This window comes from Andrographis paniculata, unplaced genomic scaffold (assembly GCF_009805555.1).
Source record: "Andrographis paniculata isolate CXL003 unplaced genomic scaffold, ASM980555v1 Contig98END, whole genome shotgun sequence".
Taxonomy (NCBI): Eukaryota; Viridiplantae; Streptophyta; class Magnoliopsida; order Lamiales; family Acanthaceae; genus Andrographis; species Andrographis paniculata.
Genome location: NW_026137637.1, coordinates 731,793 through 753,610, shown reverse-complemented (window position 1 = coordinate 753,610; position 21,818 = coordinate 731,793). Strand labels below are relative to the sequence as shown.

At 32.9% G+C, this 21,818-nt stretch overlaps 3 protein-coding genes across 3 annotated transcripts; 1 reads left to right on the top strand and 2 right to left on the bottom strand.

Annotated features, from left to right (window-relative positions):
• The first annotated feature begins 2,287 nt into the window (after positions 1–2,287).
• LOC127243747 (methyl-CpG-binding domain-containing protein 2-like) lies at positions 2,288–3,677 on the top strand. The gene is made up of 3 exons (XM_051263912.1): positions 2,288–2,841; positions 2,932–2,985; positions 3,443–3,677. Exons 1-3 carry the CDS (start codon positions 2,288–2,290, stop codon positions 3,675–3,677), a joined length of 843 nt encoding a protein of 280 aa, XP_051119869.1.
• Positions 3,678–8,342: 4,665 nt separating this feature from the next.
• Positions 8,343–13,966, bottom strand: LOC127243811 (cell division cycle 5-like protein). Its single transcript, XM_051263984.1, has 4 exons — positions 13,636–13,966; positions 11,425–13,128; positions 10,214–10,495; positions 8,343–9,661 (listed from the first exon to the last, which is right to left on the bottom strand). Exons 1-4 carry the CDS (start codon positions 13,810–13,812, stop codon positions 8,612–8,614), a joined length of 3,213 nt encoding a protein of 1,070 aa, XP_051119941.1. The 5' UTR covers positions 13,813–13,966; the 3' UTR covers positions 8,343–8,611.
• Positions 13,967–15,768: 1,802 nt separating this feature from the next.
• On the bottom strand, positions 15,769–20,372 carry LOC127243978 (uncharacterized). Its single transcript, XM_051264245.1, has 6 exons — positions 20,209–20,372; positions 19,612–20,110; positions 18,461–18,559; positions 17,627–17,671; positions 17,391–17,528; positions 15,769–16,300 (listed from the first exon to the last, which is right to left on the bottom strand). The coding sequence occupies exons 2-6, from the start codon at positions 19,987–19,989 to the stop codon at positions 15,959–15,961; spliced, it is 1,002 nt and encodes a 333-aa protein (XP_051120202.1). The 5' UTR covers positions 19,990–20,110; positions 20,209–20,372; the 3' UTR covers positions 15,769–15,958.
• Between the last annotated feature and the right edge of the window lie 1,446 nt (positions 20,373–21,818).

The window sequence follows — 21,818 nt, the reverse complement described above, 5'->3', positions numbered from 1 at the left end:
ATGATGTGATATAAATAGGTGTTGATGTGATGTTTAAATGTAAAATTAATTTTTAATATAATATAAAAAATAAAAAATAGGTGTTTGATTTGATATTTTTTATAAAAAAAATTGAATGAATAATATAAATGAAATTCAATCTCCCAAACAAACAGTTAGGGTTACTGTATTACAATTACAGTCAACTTTGACTATAATTTTTGTTTTGTCAAATATACCCCCAGATTTTATAGGTTTGGGAAAAAGAATCTTTTCCACATCATTATTTTTTTTCCTCACTCACCCACCACAGCTTGTCTGAAGAATATAATCGAGAAAACTCTTCAGAGTTCTCTCTTACAAATCCAGAGAAGTAAAAATAAATTGTGATTGTTTACTCTTGAAGATCTGCATCTACACCTAGTTTGAGTCGATTTTCAGATCTATTATTGTTGGTTGTTTGTTTGGATTTGTTTGCTTCATCTGATCTATTTTGGTAACTTTTTTGTTATTTGAATTTTTTAAGATATAGTTTTTTTTTTTTTTTTTTTTTTGATATGATTTTGGGATGGTTTAGTTAGTATAGTTAGGTTTGGATTTTAGAAGAGATTTGTGTTTTTTCCTTTTTTTTTTGTTTGAGGGGAACCAACTTATTCACATCTCAGCAGCTAGGGTTTATCTATGGCATTTTTTGGATTTTTGTTTTTTTTTTTATTTTTTTATTTTTTTAATTTTTTCAATTTTCTTGAAAATGTTTATTTCTTTTCACCTGGATTTGATGTTTATTTTCCTCTTATCTAACTCACAAACACATCTCCAAAGATGTAAATGTGTATAGGGTTTTGTAAGTTAAATTTCATGCATTCTGTCTTTAAAATGTGAAGGCTTGAAAGAAAAATAATAATAATAATAATAATTGTCTGAATTTTGGACTAAAAAACACAAACGAACATACCTATGTTTAACTGGATCTATACAAATTTGTACTTGGTTAGTTATATATGTTAAATTGCATGTGGCTATCAAAGACACTTTTGCATATATTTATTTGGCAATGGTAATAATAAACTATGAGCTGATTATGTCTTTATTCATGACATAAAAATTATTTTTTTCTTATGTTTTTCGAATGTTTTAAGTTAAGGATGTATTTATACATGGATGACATGTCTTTTTTTAGGGGTAAAAAGTATTGTTCAATAAGGGCTAACACTGTCTTCTTTCGAAAACATCGCAGATTTTCTTTGACATCCTCAACGTACTTTTATTAGAAGATTATACGTCGGAGATTAAGGTGAGAAACATATCAACACAACTGAATTACTACACCATTTGTGCAGCTATCCTGATCATAAGGTTTCTTGCATTTATTTTAACATAAGTTGAGGATTTGCCGCGCTGCTTTCTTGCTTCTTAATAAATTTTATTGTCGCGATCTATATGCTATTAAATGTTTCCCATGATTTATTGATCGTGCTTTTGTCGTATCCAACATTTTCGCATATGAATCTTGTGTAATATTAAATGAAGTTGTTTGGAAGAATTTTCGCCACTCGGAAGATAAGATTTATTTTCTTTCCCTTTAATTCATGTTTTATTAATATGTCTTTAAATTTAGGCTAAATTGTACAAAATTCACGTGTGGTTTCACGAAATTGCATCAAACTCCTTTATGGTTTCATAAACGTCTAACCCCTCTCGGCAGTCTTTATTTAACAGTATTTGACCCAAAAGCGCCCAAACTGTAAATAAATTTTAAAATTTTAATTTCTAAACATCTAAAATTACAAATATATATTTTTTTTATATTTAGTCTAAAAAAAATAGTAAAAATAAACTCTTAAAACCTGATAAAATAACTATGTTTTAGTATATTTATTATTTTTTTTTAGACTAAATACAAGAAAAATAAATATATTAATAATTTTAGGGGTTTAGAAATTGAAATATTAGCATTAACGTCAAATACCGTTAAATAAGGACCGCCGAGGGAGTTAGAAGCAGAGTTTATGAAACCACGAGGGAATTTGACGCAGATTTAGAAGTATAGGGGATTTGGCACAATTTTATGAACCCACCGGTAAGTTTTGTGCAATTTAGCCTTAAATTTATAAGACCAACTTTAGAGGTGATTTTGAACGAGTGTTACTCGTCTAAATTTTTTGAACCCTAAATCTATCTTCGGATCTTTCCTTATTACTCAAATTAATAGCCATTTACCTTGTATCGATGCGAAAACTTGACATATTATACTCGTAGCACATCCGTTGCACGGGTCATTGAAGTTTATATTGTGGGAGCTTACAGAATGGACAGGGAAAATCATAAACCACTTAAGATTACTTTAAAGCTGAAGGGAGAGAAGATTCTTGAAATCTATTCGAACAAAGAAGAAGAAACCGGAGCTGCCGGTACTTCTGCTCTTCCCGGCAGCCCAACGACGAATGCGCAGAACCAAGATCGAGAATCTGATGGTTCTGCAAGTGAGACAGACAGCGAAGCCACGGAGGATGACCTTCGCACATTGGCAATTAAGCGGCAACAAAGATTTTCAAATAAAATGCCTCGAGGTATAGGGTCTGTAGGTTCTTTTGCAGTCCAATGCGATATCTGCTCGAAATGGAGATTGATTCCGACCAAGGAGAGGTACGAGGAGATTCGGGAGCAAATAATGGACCGGCCCTTCATCTGTGAAGTTGCTCGGGAGTGGAAGAACGAGATGTCGTGTGAGTATCCTGCCGACTTAATTCAAGATGGCAGCCGGCTTTGGGCGATGGATAAGCCTAGTGTTCCCCAAACGCCTCCCGGGTGGCAACGGCTCTTAAAAATTAGAGCTGAAGGAGGAACCAAGTTTGCAGATGTGTACGTATTTTAAATTTTAAACATTCCTTATGATCATTGTTATGATATAGTATGAATACGTTCTAATAGTTTTTTTTTTTTTTTTTGCAGATATTATATCTCCCCAACCGGCAAGCAACTTCGCTCCATGGTTGAAGTTGAAAGGTATCCATATATCTTGGGTGCGGAACTACATGGGGCAAGAGGAGGCTCCAACCCCCACCCCACCCCACCCCTTAATTTTTACTATTATTTATAGAAAATTTTAAATTTTATATAGTAAAAATACATCAAATTTTTGGTATATAAATTTTTTTTTGTACTAAAAATTATTTATTTATTATAAAAAATATAAAAAATTTTGGTATAACATAAAATAATAAAAAAAAAAAATCAATATATTATAGTGATTGTTTTTGTATAAATCAATATATTGATATTAAAATTATTATTTTATGTTCGGTATAATTTTCAATATATACATTTATCATATCAAATTTTCGAAAAAAATTAGCCCCCCCCTCTATTCGAGTTCTGGTTCCGCCGCTGCATATATCATTTGTTAAACAACTCATTGAAGTTGTTATTTTATGTCTCTAAACCTAATTTTTTTTTTTCAAAGGTACCTTTCGGAAAACTTGGAGTACATAGCTGCCGGTATTGACAGGACGAAGTTTTCCTTCCAAGTCCCGAGACCACTACAACGGGATTATGTTAGGAAGCGGCCGCCTCCATCACCACTTCCCTTTGCTCCGATCTTGAATATGAATCTTAGCAGGGCAAGTTCTTCGATGGGCGGGGAGTATGATAGTTCTTCGGGTTTGGTGGCCGAAGCCGAGCCATCAAAGAAGGAATAGGCACCCGGAGGATTGAGAATACAAAATTATTTTAGTGTAAATTATATAGTATAGTACTGTAGTATTTGAAGATCTAAAAATTAATTAATACAAGAATGTATAAAATCTATGGAAAATTACTTTTGTTTGGTCACCATTGTGAAGGAATAGAAAGTTGTCTATGTGGTTGTTTGGGGGATTGGATTAGATTTTTACTATTCATCATTTTTTTTTTCCTAAAAACATCAAATCAAACACTTATTTTTCATTTTTATATTATACTAAAAATCAATTTTACATTCAAAACATCACATCAACACCTATTTATATCACATCATACAACTATTCAAATTCAAAATTTTTACTATTCAAATCCCAACTCAAAATCCAAACCCTCAAACAAACACACCCTTAATAAGTTTCGACTCCATGTGATGCCAAATAAAACGGCAATCAATCTCAACGTGCTTTGTATGTTCACGGAAGATTCCATTAGTTGCAATAGGCATTAGTACATCTGTTGAAAAAAAAAAAAAAGACAAAATAGTTGTATGATGTGATATAAATAGGTGTTGATGTGATGTTTTGAATGTAAAATTAATTTTTAGTATAATATAAAAAAAGAAAAAATAGGTGTTTGATTTGATGTTTTATGAGAAAAAAAATGAGATGAATAGTGAAAATGACCGACATGAAAATTTTGATAAGGAATGAAACAGATTTACTAAAACAAATTCAATTCTTTTTATTTCTCTCTATATACAAGAGATAAATGAAAAACAATTTATGTTCTAATTTTCAATTATCAAAGAATAAATTTATTTTAATTTTTCGGTTTAAAAATTTTTATTTACCAAATACCTGTTAAAGTTAAATATGTTTTTTATTTAATATTATATATACACATGGCAGCGAGACAACGGAGGGCTCGATGGTGTACCAAACTCCGATGATGTCCGAGATGGTTCGACGTGCTTGGACAGCTATGTCGAGCCCTTAAATTTAATTTGTCGACGAATTCATGTCTTACCTCCAATAGGTCTATTGTACCTCAAATTTTTATTTTTTTTTTCTTATTTTTGAACTACACTTCGCGACATTTTGTACAAACCTACGGAAGTTGATGGTATCAGTGAATGGACGACGCAACAGCCCGATGCTAAGCATGAATCAATGCTTGAGTCGCAAAAGAAAGTATTATCTATGATCTATCTAATATCGAAAATACTTTTATAATACATTATCAGAACTATTATTTTTATATTATACACTATTAAATAGGGTATTTTTGTCATTTTATTTTATTTGTACTATATACATATGTAATAGCTATATTAAAAGATATACATGCAAAATATGAATGAATATTTTCTTTCGGAGGGACAGAAGGAGTATAGGAATAAATATCAAAAAATGCGCATATCGAATTGCCAGGGTGAAGGGGTATATCATTTTGTTTTGAAATTTGAAAGTTAAAAGTAATTTTAGAAAAAATAAATATATATTGTATATATTTTGGTATCAATATTTTAAATATTAAAACGATACTCTCTCCTTGGTTCCAATCCAAGAAGACTATTTATTTATTTTTAATAAATTAAAAGATATTAATACTATTTGATTGATTAATAAAAATATATAAGATAAGATGATTTTACATTTATGCCTTTACAAAATACAAATACAACAATAGTAATAATATTTTTCTAATTTGTATAAAAGTCCGATATTTGTATATAAAATATATTTACTATATTAGAGGATACTTTTGAGTAGAAAAATAAAAATAGTAAACAAAGGTATTTTAATTTGGAAAGAAGGTAATAATATATAATATTTTTGGTATATATTGAAATATGAAAATGCAAATATTTTATTTAGTAGCATTTTTATGTATTATTTTTTTTGAAAGAATGATATATCATAATGAATAATTTTGAAATAGAAAAACAAACACACCAATAATATCAATACCCACGCCTCTTACCATCGCCGCCGCCTCCAGTGACAATCCTCCGCCGCCGCCGCCGCCGCCGCAGGTTCCTTTTTCTTCTTTTATTTCTTATACTGTTATTTGATTTATCACGATTAATTGTTGGAGAAGATGAATTAATTTTACAATAATAATAATAATAATAATAATGTGTACGTATGTTTTGATTTCTTAGCTTGTGTTGTCAAGATAATTCAAACAGGGCGATATTTTAATTGATCAAATTGATCATGAATCTTCTTCCAAGAAATTGCTACTTTAATTATCTTGACAACACATGCAACAAAATTGAAAACATATATACACATTATTATTGTTATTACTCCCTCCGTCCCGAAACTAAATATCCATTTGCTTTTTGCACGTAGTTTTAGAAATATTAGTATTATATTGGGATAAAAATAAAATAGAAATGACTAAAATAATATTATTAGTATATGTGATATAAGGGTATATTTGTAATGTTAGGTAGATAGTACAGTTACTAGAAAATACTTTTGTTATGTACGGACTAAAATGAAAAAAATTGATACTTTATTACAGGACAGAGCGATGATTATTATTGTAAAATTAATTCATGTTCACGAACAATCTATCCAGAACAGTGATAAATCAAATAATAATATAAAAAATGAAGGAAGAAGAAGGAACCTGGGGCTGTGGCCGCGGCAGAGGATTGTCACTGGAGGCGGCGATGGTAAGAGGCGTGGATCTGAACCGGTCCCTCACTGCCTTGTTCTTATTTTTCAATTTCGTAGCCATAAAAGAATCTTGAAGCTTAATTTTGCTGCTGTTGGTGGACTGTTTTTCTCTTAAGAAGAAGAAGAAATAAGAGCGGGATATGATATGATAGAATAGAAGAAGAATGTGTTTAAGGGTGTGTTTGTTTGGGGGTTTGGATTTTGAGTTGGGATTTGAATAGTAAAAATTTTAAATTTGAATAGTTGTATGATGTAATATAAATAAGTGTTGATGCAATGTTTTGAACGTAAAATTGATTTTTAGTATAATATAAAAAATGACAAATAGGTGTTTGATTCGATGATTTTGGGGGGAAAAAAATTGGATGAATAGTGTAAATCCAATCCAATCCCTACTATATACATGTATGTATACTACTGCATGACAGATGAAAGTTATTTCAAATGTTTATTATTTTTCTTTATAAATATCAAAAAACAAAAAGAAAAAAAAAATTAATTCAAATATTATATCAACATTTTTATTTATATTGTATTAAATAATTATTTAAACTAAATATTATTGTAAAAAATTAAGTGTAAATCCACAGCTCCAAATAAACACACTAGAACCCTAGTGTCTATGGGTACGAGTATTATTGGTGTGTTTGTTTTTTTTTTCTTATTTCAAAATTATTCGTTATGATATACTATCATTCTCTCAAAAAAAGTAATATATAAAAATAGTACTAAATAAAAGATTTGCATTTTCATATTTCAATATATACCAACAATATTATATATTTTTTCTGCCCCAAATTAAAATACTTTTTTTATTATTTATCAAAGAATCGAGAAAAGTCGGATTTCTGAATAAATTCGTTAGCCTTTTCGTTGCTGATACGGGATTCAAACATAGTAACAAGCTGAACTCGATTGTGTTACAACAATATTTTTGAAATCTCGTAAGGTGTTTTCTTTATCCAACTCCCTGGATATTACACGCAAGGATTCGTAAGTCCATAAAAGAAACTTAAGAGAGAGTTTCATCCATGGCAATATTGTCATCCTCATGTTCCTCTATATACTCATTAGTCTTTGTTTTCTCAAAATCCGATATCTCTTACATAAATCCGGTGTCCTCTTTCAGATCAGATGGGATTTTTTCATTGATTGGTATTATGGATAGTTGTCCATTGTGATCCAATTTTGATAGCCGTAAAGCATTCAGTGAAGTTGGCTCGTTTCGGTGTGCATGCATTGTAGTATACTTGGTTGGGTCGAGTTGAAGTCTATGTCGGATCATAGTTGCAAATTGTTTATTTAGTTCCAGGTCTTTTATGTGATTTTTCTTAAGGTCATCTTTTTCACTATTATTGATCGAGTGTTTGGTTCTTGATGTAGATGCATGAAGATCTGAAGTAGTGTCTACTTTCTTATTATGTCCGGATTCATTAAGACTTTGATCCATTGATATGATTTTCTCTTTAGATTTGTTATAGAGTTGGCTCTTTTTTGAATATGTTGTTGATCGGCCTTAGTTTGGAAAATTTCTATCGTATCGTCATCACAATTCTCAATAACATCATATCGATTGTTCATAATCCTTTTTCAAATGAGTTTGTTACTGATTTCTTTGAGTGCATTATGATTAAACTTTCGGCTGAACCTAATAACTTGCAAACTAGATCCTACAATGCAAATCACATTAGGCAAACCATGTGTGAAAAATAAAATTTCATTTACATTGATTAGGCCGATTAATTTCACAATCACCGTAGATCTCATTTGTTTTATCAAGATCGCCTCATACAACTCGAATAAAGTTATGATCCCCAGCATCATTGTAATATATTATAAATTATAAAAATATTTTTAATCTTAGATAAATAATACTTACAAACTACGCTTAAAAGTCACACAAACAAGTTCACATCAATCTCACAGTTGCGAGTCCACTCTCCATGTCAATTCGGCTTTAAATCCAGTGAAACTTCATGTATCGCTAGAATATGGTAATGCAAAAAGTTTCGAGTTAAAAATTCGAAAGTTCGGAGCAACTTCCAACACAACTACATGATAGTTCAAGGCAACTCCTCTTTAGGTAAATACAATCATGTAACCAAGTGAAAAGAAGCACAACACAATATATATAGTCTATGTTTCGAAATAAACTTCTCTTCGTACCTTGAAAGACATCGGAATTCCTGAATTTACTCGATTTTAAGACTTTTAGCGCGCCACGGAATGGAAAGCCTCGAAACAATCTTGTCTTGTGAGCCCTACTCATCCATAGCATTGCCTGATTCAAGAGTCAATTCATGTCCCGAACTTGGCCGAGCATCGGGCTGTTGGATTGTCGTTTCATTGATACCATCAACTTCCATAGGTTTCGCCTCGGACTGATCCAAACCACCCGCGCCATTGTCGGCAGCCACTTCACTCTTCGGAGTAATCATATTTGGCGCAGCAGATTGACCGCCAACGACTTCATTTTTTGGAGTTACGTCATTATGAGCAACAGACTTATTTGCAGCAGCATTAACCTCGGAAGATTGCCAGTCAGCCGCACTAGCCTCACCCATATTGACAACTTCATTTTTGGGAGATATGACATTAGGAACAATAGACAGATCTGCAGCAGCATTAGCCTCGGAAAATTGCCCGTCAGCCGCACTAGCCGCACCCATATCGACGACTTCATTTTTGGGAGTCACGACATTAGGAGCAATAGACAGATCTGCAGCAGCATTAGCCTCGGAAAATTGCCCGTCAGCCGCACTAGCCTCACCCATATCGACGACTTCATTTTTGGGAGTTACGGCATTAGGAGCAACCGACTGATCTGCAGCAGCATTAGCTTCGGAAAATTGCCCGTCAGCCGCGCTAGCCTCACCCATATCGATGACGTCAGTTTGGGGAGTTACGACATTAGGAGCAACAGGCTGATCTTCAGTGGCATTAGCCTCGGCGTCGACTGGGGCGCCATTGTTCTCCGAACCATTTTCTGCAGTAGCATTAGCCTCGTCGTCGTCGACTGGGGGGGCAGTGTTCTTTGCAGCATTTTCTGCTTCCTTTTCGGATTGCAATCTGTACGCGCCCACCAAATTCTGGACCCTTTCGAGTTCAGACATTAGGTCGCCGTAGCGCTTCTGTAAAGTGCGCTCTAAGTCCTTCTGTTTCTGAACCTCTTCCCAAAGGTTGCCGATCCTGTGCGTCGATGCGAGTTGCTCTTGCTTGTGTAAAGTTTGGAAGCACTCGAGTTCGGTCCCAGCAGTGTCCATTTGCTTGAAGGCTGCCTCGATTTGTGTCCAGATTTTCCCACCACGCATCTGATAATTCAGAAATCATTGCATTCAAGACTATAACCTTGATGTAAAGCAAATTATAACCGCAAGCTATAAATAGATTTCCATTCGGAAGTAAGATTATCGGCACTTCCAAATGCAATATATAGTTATTGCAAAGACACCAAACTTCGGGTAGAATTATTTAGAACTTTCAGGTGCAGCGCTTAAAGCATTAAAAAATTTCTACGAGATTAATACACATTTACAGTATTTGTCACAGGCATCAAACATCAAACATGCATCATATCAATTTACAGTATTTATTTCAAGCATAAAAAACTAAAAAGATCGAACTACTTTTTTAAAACAAGTGTCCTACGATCAAGGGCCAAACCTAAGGTAAAAGAAAATTACGCAACTTATTTCAGCACAACTAGAATATTTTTTAAAAATATTTTTTAAAAATATTTAAAAATATTTTTAAAAATCAAATAGAATATTGAAAAAATTGTCAATTTGAAAAACTAAGCAATTGGATATCCCAACCGAATAAAGATGAAAGGAGCAAATGTTTAATAGCGAAGAGAAGCGTACTTGGTAGCCTTTTGTAAGAACTTTTATTTTCTGCTCTAACTTTTGTGCCTTTTTGGTTTCGTCGTCCATCTTGTTCTTCACATTGTCGAATTCATTCTGCAAAGCAGCAAGCTTTTCAATATTGCTGGCAACACTGGAGAGACCATAGCCATCTCGGGTCGGGAAGTACATCATGTCACTCAAGCATGTCTTGTGTGCTTCGACGTAGTCATCAGGAGATTCATTCTCATGGCCCATTGCGACGCGGAGAACATCAACTTCACTCTTAATTAATTCATCAGCCTACATCAAGAGCGAATATCAATTTTTATAAATTAAATAGGTACATTTCATTTACAGCACTACGAAGGTACAATAGTATCACATACAAAAAGGCCTCTGCACAAAAGCTTCCATAGCATCTCATCGAACAAATAAAGGCCGCATAATCAAGAGAGATATCAGTACATTATCTCATACACAAGTATAAACCAACAACCATGAAAAGGAGGGCTCTAGAACTCGTTGATCAGGAGTTTTTTTTAGAGCAAATATATTTGGAAATGTAAATGCACATTGCTCCAAGAAACATTAATATGCATTTTTTTTTTCAACAAAACAGCGCTACGAAATATATAGATGGTTTGTCACAGGTGGAGCTGTTACACTGTCAAAAGGCAGAAACCACAATCAGACCACTCACCGCCATAGCCTAAGCCTCTATCCCCACTATATGAGATAAATTTACATATAACCAATATCAGCGACATGGATTTTATTTAATTTAAACATTACCAAGAACTACTATAAGTTGCTCTAAAGGAAAAATGACAAGCAATGAAATAAATAGAACTATGGATGAATGACCATAAGATAACTACATCAATTTATATCCTTTTTTTTTTTTATTTGACAACTCTAAGCATTACTGCTAATGCGTAAAAATTCACAAGAGCAATAGAAGCACAATCCAGAGGAAATATGAATCAATCACAGCATTATAATAAGAATTTCTGTAATTCTTGCCTATAGGGACCACCTGCAGTTTGTAAGCCAATCGTGCTATTAACTCATGTTAGAACTGCTATGTAGTAGTGACATGTTATGATAAAAACAATAAATCCTAATGTGTGGAATTAGACACAAAAGACAAATAGAAAATCCCATAAGTTCCCTTGAACTAGGTCACCATATTACTGATGTTATCAAGCAAAAACTGAATATGATCATACCTCTTTCAGTTCATTTTCTTCAAAATCATCAATCAAAGGCACAGGGGCAGATTTTGCATGCTTGCTACCTTTCTTCTTCTCCTTGGTAGCTTTCTCGTCTAACGGATATTTTGCATTATCATGCTCTAGCAAAGATAGAAGCTCCTTTCTTATTAATTCATCAGAGTGTTCAAGCAATGTTGGCGGGACGAAGGAGCTCTTGTCTTCATCAGCTCTTATCAAAGAGTTTCTAATAAGATCCAACGACGCAGGAGGCGGTCTTGGTAACTCCCTCTGCAAAACTTTTGATCTTTTCTTAAGTAGTGCTTGTAGCCGGGCTTCTTCCTCTGCCTTCTCTCTAGAAATTCTATCCGACATATCTTCCTCAATTTTTTCTTCTGGTTCTTCTTCGTCTTCAGCGAAGGGTTGGATAACTATTTGATATTCATTCTTGGGTTGTGGAAGATTTTTCAATCCAGAAAGGAGTTCTTTCTTTGAATCATATTGCCTTGATTTGTCGCCGTCGTACACATCCATGTCTTCATTGATTCGCAGCTCATCTCTCATTGGAGTTCCCTTCGGAGTCATGCTCATAGAAAATGAATCTCGTGAAGGTGTCATGCCAATTCTAGGAGTAAGCCCTTGGCCTCCGGGAGTTGCTGAAGGAGTCAAGAGAGGATTCGGCGTCGCAATATCTTTTTTCTTAGGCGTAACTCCAGAAAAATCGGAAGGGTGCAACATTGGATTGTCTCCACCAAGCAAAGGAGTCTGCGATTGAGTCAACCTCCGTTGGTTCTCGGCTTCCATCATAATGGCATCCTGCTTGCCTGCAGGTGTTCTCTGAGGGGTCCTCATTGGAGTCATGCCCTGTCTCGGAGTCTGAGCATAGCTAGCAAGCAGAGCACGTGTGGCAGCATTCCCTTCTGTTAGCTCGTCATTTCCGACCAGATCACTAGCAATGCCCATCTTAGCAATAGCCTCCAATTCATGGTCTGGAATCTGCGGAGCTGGAAGATTTAGTTTAGACCTTTTTCGAACAGTTTCAGGATCATTAAGCTTGTTAGCTTGCATAATCGCTGCTGGAGCATCCTGCCGCTGTGCTATTTTATTTCTTGCAACGTCCTGCTTCCTTAGCCGTGCTTCTCTATCCACTCTCCTTTCACCTTCAAGTTCTTCGATTGTGGTCGGAAACTTGACAAGTTCAGTAGGTCTGTCTTCATCAGTAACATCGTAAAAACCTGGAGGAGGCCGCTTTTCAAAGGGGATTTCAGTATTATAATCAATTCCTCTTCTCTTTCTCTTCCTATGACGAACGTCAATTCCAGCAGCTTTTAACTCTCTCCGTTTCTGCAGTGAAGCAAGCCTTCGAGCCTCTTCAAGCTGCTTCTCCCTTGCTTTTCTTTTTGCTTTCTTTCCCCTAGTGTTCGCTAAACGTGCCCGTGCCTCAGAAAGCATCTCTTTCTCATCTTCATCCATATCCACAGGATCAGGCCGTGCCGGCTTCGATTCAGGGTTGGGATCAATCTCTCCAGGACGCAATTTCCGCGGGTCTTCTCCAGGTTCGTAATTCTCATCCTTAGCACATGCTGCATCTAGGAGCTTCTCGTACCTCTCCAAGCACTGAGATGGTGTACGCCCCACAATTGGGGCAATCGTTCTCCACTGTGTCGGCATAAGTTTCGCAAGGTGCAGCAGCTTCTCATCTTCTTCTCGAGTCCACTCAGTCTGCAATACAAGAAATTTCCAACTATCAAGATTCATATGCATTATGAAAACTCCATAAGAAATTCCAACAATTAATCAAACATTCTTCTGTTCATGCATTTCCATTTCCAAAGAACTAAGAAATATGATAATGCATCCTAGATAGCATACAAAACAAATTCAAGATCACTACAACAATGTCAATTCTCCAACCTTCAATAATCAAGCAATTTCCCATAGTCAGCTGTGTATGTTGAAATAAATCACTCACTATATACATTTCGAGCATTCCCAAACCATTCTTCAATCCAGTTAATATTGACAAACATGTTACAGGCCTTTCCTCATCCCTATCCCTAACCCTAAATGCACTCCTACAAATCCACACCATTCAAATTTTCGTAACTTTCATTTTTCCAGTATCAATTTCATAGCACAGATTTCCTTTTTATACCTAAAGCTCAAGTTGAAGAAAAGGCAAAAACAGGAAAACAACAATGGAAAACCTAGAACAGATGAGCAACGTACCTTCTTAATAGAGGGATCGAGCCACTCGTACCACCGCGCCTTGCATTGCTTCGCAGATTTCCGAACCAGCAGCGACGAGATTCTGGCCCACTGATTCTTCCCATACTTCATAACCGCCGCTTTCAAGATCTCGTCCTCCGTGTTCTTCCATACTCCGCCCTTTATCATAATCCTCATTTTTCCGGCTGGATTGATGAAACCGGCGACGCGGTTCAATCTGAGATGAAACGGACGGCTAAATTCCGAGATTCGGCGAAGAGTTGTTCGACAGCTTCCGGCGCCGTTCCTTCTCGTAAGGTCGAATGGGCGAGTAGGGCAGACAAACTAGCGATGTCACAAGATAAATGGGTAGCCTGGTCGGATCCTGGTTTGGATCCATTATCCACCCGGAAACCCGCATCATTTTTTTTTTATATATAAGGTGAATTATCATATTATTTTTTGTTTGAATTTTCAATTAACAATATTTTTTTTAAGAACAAAAATTATTATTATTTTCTTATAAAATATATTATTTAAGTAAAAAATTAAATTAGTATTCTCTTTTAAATTAGTTTCATATTACAATAAACACAAACCCCTCATAAATATAAAATTTTCATTAATTTTTTTTTACTGTATATAATTAAAATTAAAAATCTTTTGTAGCTCGTTAGGGATGGCAATGGGTCCGAGTAGACCCGAAACTCGACCCGGACGCTATTCATTTATTTGGAATCAGGTCTAATTATTTGGATATTGGGCCCGGTCGAGTATTTTATACACTTATCGTGTGCGGGTCAGATTTTGGGTCTAAGGGTGGATCCTACCCGGCCAAGATCCAATTAATATATTACTAATATATTAATTATATATATAAATTAATTTTTAATAATATAAATTATATTAAAAATATGATTTTAATTTTATTTATTTATTTTTATTATGTTTTTATTATAATATTTTAAAACAAAATATATAAATTTTAATATATGTCATATCCGGGTTCGGCTCCAATTTTAAATTAAATTTTAAGAATTGTGAAAAAATTCGAATTTGTCAGGTCCATCGGATCTTTTTTGGGTATTGTTCGGGTCGAATCCGAATATGATCGGGTTCGGATATTATTGGGTTAGGTCTCGGGTCGAGCCATGTGTATTGGTCGGATCTCGGGTCCGGCTGGACCGAACCCATTGTCATCTCTATCGCTCATTTAGTAAATATTTTGTTAATGTAAATAATTTATTCAATTATATTTTGATTAAATATACTTATTCCGTTTCATTTTAAATGATATATTTGGCTAGAGACAAAGTTTCTAAGGCCATATATTTAATTAGCTAATATCCAGTTAGAAAGTATACATATTTCTATTTTTTTTTACGTAAGTAAACATTTCATTAAATACCTCATTTTTTTTTTACAAATACTTTTACTTTACATCACATCGTTACTTTTATAAAAAAAAAGGGCAAAAATGTCATTACACTACTTTTAACTACCAACTATAGTTAAAATACTATTATTTCTTAAACACAGCGCCAAAAATAAATATTTACTTTGTGTGTGGACAAGGGGAGTAATATTCATTCAATATTTCTCAATAGAGCAATTTTCTATAAATATTATTAAAAAATATAAATATACACACATTAATATAATATATATTATCTACTAAAAAAAGTCAACAATTCCCAAATATATTTATTTATAATTAACATAAATTAATTTTATAAAAAAATTTGAATTGGTTTATGTGATGTATGATATTATATATTATAAAATTAATTATGTTGATTTATATATATTAAATTAGTAAAATTTACCAAACATAGCAAGGTATAGATAGACTAAAATGAAAAATGTATCATTTGTTACGGAAAAGAGTATATTCCCAAAAAATATCCATTTTATTTTATTTGTTTGCTTGGTATAAATAAGTGTTTGTTACTGGATAGAAATAGTATATTCCCAAAAAATATCTATTTTATTTTATTTGTTTGCTTAATATAAATAAGTGTTGACTGATAGAAGAGGGAAAAAAAAATGAATATATTTGACGAGAGAATAAAATATATTTTGGATAAAATTAAGAAAAAAAAAATCTCCATAAATAATTCACATAACAAGCAGTCATAGAAGCTTGTAAATTAGTGAAATTTAAATCTTTGATTTTTATTCTGTCGTTACTTTATAGAAGCAAAAGAAAAAACTCTGTCGTAAACATTCTTTGTATAAACTAACATATACTCAAAACAAAGCATAGCAAAATATAACATCTAACATTGGAAAAAGCACCTTTTCTTTCTTACCGATTCATCATTTTTCTTTCTTACCCGATTAATCATTCGTCGCCATGGCCAAGCTTAATCCTACGAACACTCAACGGCACAATTTTGGCCAAAACCGAGACATTTACGCCGTTCCAAACGTCAGACTTCGTCGCGAGCCGGCTGATCTTTTCGGCAATATCCATATCTTCTTGTAGCACAGAACCAAACACCGTATACGGATTTCTCCATTCTTCATGGTTAGCTAGACTTATGAAGAATTCCGGGCCGGAGTCGACCCACCCCACCGACCCCCTCCTTATGGACGGACAATGCTCGGATCGAATTTTTTTGGATTCCATTCCCTGTGCTTCTAGTGTGCCTTGAATTAGAGCGTACGGAGGGCCAAACGGAGCCTACAATACTTGTAAGAAAACGAGTGAGTTACAACTCTATAAGGTTTGTAGACACTAGAAAGAGTCGACCACATATTACTCTTCGTCGTATATGGTGTGTTTGTTTGAAGGATTTTGAGGGATTTTTACTATTCATAAAAAGTTTTTCCCCAAAAATATCAAATCAAATACTTATTTTTTATATTATACTAAAAAATTTAGTTTTACATTCAAAACATCACATCAATATTTATTTATATCACATCATACAGTTATTTCAATTTAAATATTATACTATTCGGAAATCTCAATTTAAAATCCAAACTCCAAACAAACACACCCTTAACATTTTGCAATGTTTATATGGCGCCAAATGGCATAGCCGTATAAATAAGAGCGCGAAATATGAGAGATAGTTCTAATTCCTTCGGTAATCATATACTCCCTTAGTCTCAACTATGGTCTTAAAAATACATATATATATATATGTATATATCTAATATCCACTTTAGTTTACATATTGATTTGACTCAGTCAGCACCAATCAGTAAAACGAACAACACATATTTCACGGTATATATTCCGACAACATATTATATAATTCTATATAACACAATATATTATTGAAATTTTATTAGAATAAACTACACATACTTCAATATAATAGATCATTGTGTTGTTTTATATTTACACATGCTAGTCCGTCCCATATTTATCGACTTATTTTACTAATTTTGCACATCCCAAATCAGTTGTCCCGTAATCCCATTGTCATAAATAAATATATCACCATAAAACTACATTCATTTTCTAATTTTTATTACAGAATAGCCACTAATTTTACATTTAAATTAAAACACACATTTACAAAGACAAATAGAACTTTTAACCAATATTTTGCTCAATAGAACATCAGTATTCCTCAAATCTCGTACCACAAAAAACTATGTCTAAGTTGATTTGGGACAGAGGGAGTACTATATTGATGAGTAGATTCATGTAAAATGAAAAAATCTAAAACACCCGTCAATAATGAAGTATAAGATGATATTTAAGACCATAAAAATGGAGTATAAAAATAGTAGCACAAAGAAGGATTCGAGAGGCTTACATCTTTTATGTGATTTCCCTTTGCATCCCAAGATTGGCCCCGGCTTTCTGCTCGATAAATGTGGCAACCGGCGCAAAGGCGTAGAGACATCAACTCAAGAATGTATGCAACTGAATGTGGCGAACAATCGGGCAGAAGCTGGAAAACAAAACCGGGATCGAAAGCATCAATGGTATATTGCAATCAATTTGACTTAAAACCGGCTAAGGCGTTGCTACTTATATCGATAATCATACCTTGATACGAAGAGTACCATGCTCTGTTTCTAGGCCAACGATTCCCTACGAAGAAGAAGCACTTCCGAGTAAAGAAACTATATGATGCTCGACTCCAACAAGAACCAAAAATGATTGCTTCACTTGGAAATTCTTTTTCCTTTTGTTTTTTCCGAGATTTTAACGAAATAAATGAAAAGAAAAAACCCGTCTAACATCTAAATTTATGCTCACTTTTTTTTTTTAAATTGTCATTAAAAAAAATATTCATGTTTTTTTGGTAAAAAATTATAATCTTCCTCTGTCACCTAAATTTCTATTTACTTTCTTTTTTTTATCTCGCACCTAAAAATGTTTTAGTTCCTTTTTCAGTAACAAATAGTAACTGAAAGTACGTACACATCTACGTTAGAACTTGTGCCCTAAAATTTAAGCACATTTTTAGGTGACGGAGGGGGTATTACCTTTTGTATTTTTTTTATTTTTTTTATAAAAAGCAAAAAATACCAATTATTACTAACTTTTCAAATATTCCCCCATTTAATAATTGTAAAGAAAGCCAAATTAATTGAAAAGGTAATTTTACAAGTTCAAAGAAAACCAATCTCTCTCTCAAACATTTTTCTTCCATTTTTAGGACAAAATTGTTCGTTTCCAATCCAATTCTTCCATTGCTTAATATATCTAATGATGCAACGATATCCCGACATAATCTATACGCCACATGAACCAAAATACCAAACAAAGTCAATCGATGCTCATTGCTAGATTTATGACATGCTCGTGTTACTTAGTACGATAATTTCATTGGGAAATAATGGCAAAGCTAAGAAGGAAGATGAATAATATGCATACCTCTCCTCCACCAAATATGACGCCGGATGTCCACATAATTGCATTGCCAACTTCCTTCGTCTCGGGAACCATGACGTCCTTTTGTTTCTTCAACCAACACTAAGGGAAAAAATAAACGTGGAAAATATCTTGATCAAATTTTAGATAAAGGAAAATAGCCACACAAGGACTAGTTATCACACACACACACAAAAAAAAAAAAATTGTGCAAGTAATCCAGAATCAAGAAATGGTAAGCAATCTACGAAACTAATATCAATCGATCAAATATATACATTACAAAAAAAAAAAAATCAATCAATGGAAACCAAAATATAAACAAGCAACTAAAATCAATTTCTCCAAAAACCGATCACATGTGATTCTAATATAAACTTTAGCTTCGATTTTTTAATTACAAGTAGAAGTAATTGTCAAATGGCACATAAATTGATCTTCAACCTTTTATGTACTCCTACGGCAACAAATTTACATTGTTCGCAACTTACTAATGTTTTATACGTTTCATCATATTCTATAACCCGTATGGACAATTTCACAATAAATTCAAACACATCCAAACCCTTCAATCAATAGAAATCACAAAGAATATAATTCACACAAAACATCATTTTCGAAAAATCTAATACACTAGGGTTCCTCATATTCTATAATCCGTATGTACTAAGTTCAACACATCAAAACCCCTCAATCAATAAAAATCAAAAAAATTATAATATATACAAACATCATTTTTGACAAATATAATACAATACGGTTCATCATATCCTATAATCCATAAGCACAATTTCGATCAACAGATCCAAACCCCTCAATCAATAGAATCACAAAAGAATATAATCTATACAAAACATCATTTTCAACGAATCTAATACACTACGGTTCATCATATTCTATATTCCGTATCCACAATTTCAAAATAAGTTTGACACATCCAAAACCCTCCAATCAAAGAAACACAAGTAATCCAATCTATACAAAACATCATTTTCGACAAATATAATACACTACGGTTCATCATATTCTATAATCCGAATCCACAATTTCGAAAAAAGTTCAACACATCCAAACCCCTCAATCAATCAAAAACAAAATGTATACAAGACATCATTTCGACAATTATAATGCACCTATGCCCGAAAACAACTAACCTCTCCGAATTTGTCTCCGCAAGCATCCTTATTCCCACAGAAAACCCATGTATCACAAAGGCAAGGCCCGTCGTTCCCGGTGCACATTGCCTTACAAGCCTTGCAACATTCCTCAGAGGAATTGAACTTGAAATCTGAACCCCATTTCACAGCAGTCCCCCATAGCTCCAAATTGGGAATCCCTCTGCAACAACCCCCACCATTTTCCAATTCCAAATTCCTACCATCAATTACAGCTAAATCCGAAGATGATAATGGCGGAGGTCTTAATGCCGACGACATGAAAATGTACACAACCGTAAACGACACTAAGCCCATCAATAGAACGATCCAAAACCCAAACCTCGAGGGTTCCAATTCGCTCCCCTTTCTGCCCATTTAAGGTCGAATTTTCAATTCCTAATAATCGAATTCGGGATATTTGAGGATTTTGATTTTGATTCCCTTTCGTGCTGTTTAATTTCCCCCCAATTCAATCGAACTGCTTCATCGCTAAAATCTGCACCAATTCGATGGGAAAAAAAAATAGAATTCGCGTTAATAATGAAAAACAGATGAAATTGCGAGTGAAAAACGAAGATTTTCGATTGATCTTACTTGAGTTTAGGGAGGAGGACAACGAGTCGACATGGATGAACGATTTTGAAGCTCGAAACGCTGGGAAGAGGAGAATAATTTGCTGCAGGCTTTGTGCGGGAGAATTGGGTTGACTAAAAAACAGTCAACTCTTGGGAGGAGAAGGAGAACGTGATGTTCATATTACAATAATAATTGTGGGTTGTCTTTTATGATTTGGTGGGTTTGGTAAAATTTTAAATTATAATAGTCACAGGAAATCTATTTATTTTGTTATTTTAGTTTGTTTATAGCAAATGTATTTATTTTTTTTATCAAATATATCTTCAACTAAAATATAAAATTACTCCACCATTTATATAATATTACACAAATGAGATCAAATAACACCACTTAATACCATAAATATTAAGGGTATAATAGCTTTTATATATATATCAATTGTAACACGTATCAATATAATACTGATATACTAAAATCTACGTGCAAAAGTAAACGAATAGATAGACTGTGGACGGAGAGAGTAATTAGGGTGTGTTTTTTAGGCATTTTCAAATCAGCAACCAAAAAAATGAGTTTTTTTTTTAAAAAAAAAAATTAATTATATAAAAAAAATTGTTTAAAATAATATGAAAAATTGAATATTTAAAAAATAATAATGAAAAATAGAGTTATAGTTGAAGTAAAATTAATGAAGTTGATGGGTTGGAGATGAGCTTAGGGCAACTCCAACCGGGTTATGCAAAAATTGGGGGGAGGGGCTCCAACCCACCCCCAAATTCCCCCCTATTTTTGCAGCCCGCAATAGTGTTACTCAACTCCATTTTTTGAGTGGAGTTTGTGTGGTATTTTGTGGTATTTGTGTATTTTTATTATTTTTTTGGATATATTGTGTAATTATATTTTTTTGAAAAATTATATATAATTTTATTTTTTGAAAAGTGATATAATTTTATTTTTTAAAAATAACTTATAATTTTTTTTTTTAAAGTGATATATAATTTTACCTTTCGAGAAGTGATATATAATTATATAGTTTTTTAAAAATAATGTGTAATTATATATATTTGGGTTATATTGTAAAAATAAATTAAAATTGGAGTGTAATTTATAAATATAAAAAGTTATGTAAAATAATATAAAATAGGAATATATATGAAATATACTTTTTAGAGTAAAAAATTGAAGTTTACGGTTGAAGTAAAATTACTGTAGATCAATTGCATTTTTACTATATTCTTTAAAAAATGAAGGAATGGGTTTGAGATGGTCTTAGGTTGTGTTTGGTGTGTTTTTTAGGGTGTGTTTGTTTGAAAATTTGGATTTTGAGTTGAAATTTAAATAGTAAAAAATTTGAATTAGAACAGTAGTATGATATGGTTATAAATAAGTATTGATGTAATGTTTTGAACGTAAAATTAATTTTTAGTATAATATAAAAAATAAAAAATAAATATTTGATTTTATATTTTTGGGGAAAAAAGTTTATGTGAATAGTGTAAATCTTTGCAATTATTACATATTTTTTTCAAAAAAATATTAATAAATTATATATATTTATAATTTTTCTATTTTCTTCACAATTACAATATAAATAGATATTTATACATAAAAAAACAATATTTTTTAAT

Coding starts and splice junctions, on each gene's coding strand:
- LOC127243747 (XM_051263912.1), top strand. CDS start 2,288: ATGGACAGGGAAAATCATAAACCACTTAAGATTACTTTAAAGCTGAAG. Junction 2,842..2,931: donor GGAACCAAGTTTGCAGATGT/GTACGTATTTTA, acceptor TTTTTTTTGCAG/ATATTATATCTCCCCAACCG. Junction 2,986..3,442: donor TCCATGGTTGAAGTTGAAAG/GTATCCATATAT, acceptor TTTTTTTCAAAG/GTACCTTTCGGAAAACTTGG.
- LOC127243811 (XM_051263984.1), bottom strand. CDS start 13,812: ATGAGGATTATGATAAAGGGCGGAGTATGGAAGAACACGGAGGACGAG. Junction 10,496..11,424: donor AAGAAAATGAACTGAAAGAG/GTATGATCATAT, acceptor CTCTTGATGTAG/GCTGATGAATTAATTAAGAG. Junction 9,662..10,213: donor TTCTTACAAAAGGCTACCAA/GTACGCTTCTCT, acceptor CTGAATTATCAG/ATGCGTGGTGGGAAAATCTG.
- LOC127243978 (XM_051264245.1), bottom strand. CDS start 19,989: ATGGGCAGAAAGGGGAGCGAATTGGAACCCTCGAGGTTTGGGTTTTGG. Junction 17,529..17,626: donor ATGGTACTCTTCGTATCAAG/GTATGATTATCG, acceptor TTTGTTTTCCAG/CTTCTGCCCGATTGTTCGCC. Junction 16,301..17,390: donor AGGGAAATCACATAAAAGAT/GTAAGCCTCTCG, acceptor CAAGTATTGTAG/GCTCCGTTTGGCCCTCCGTA.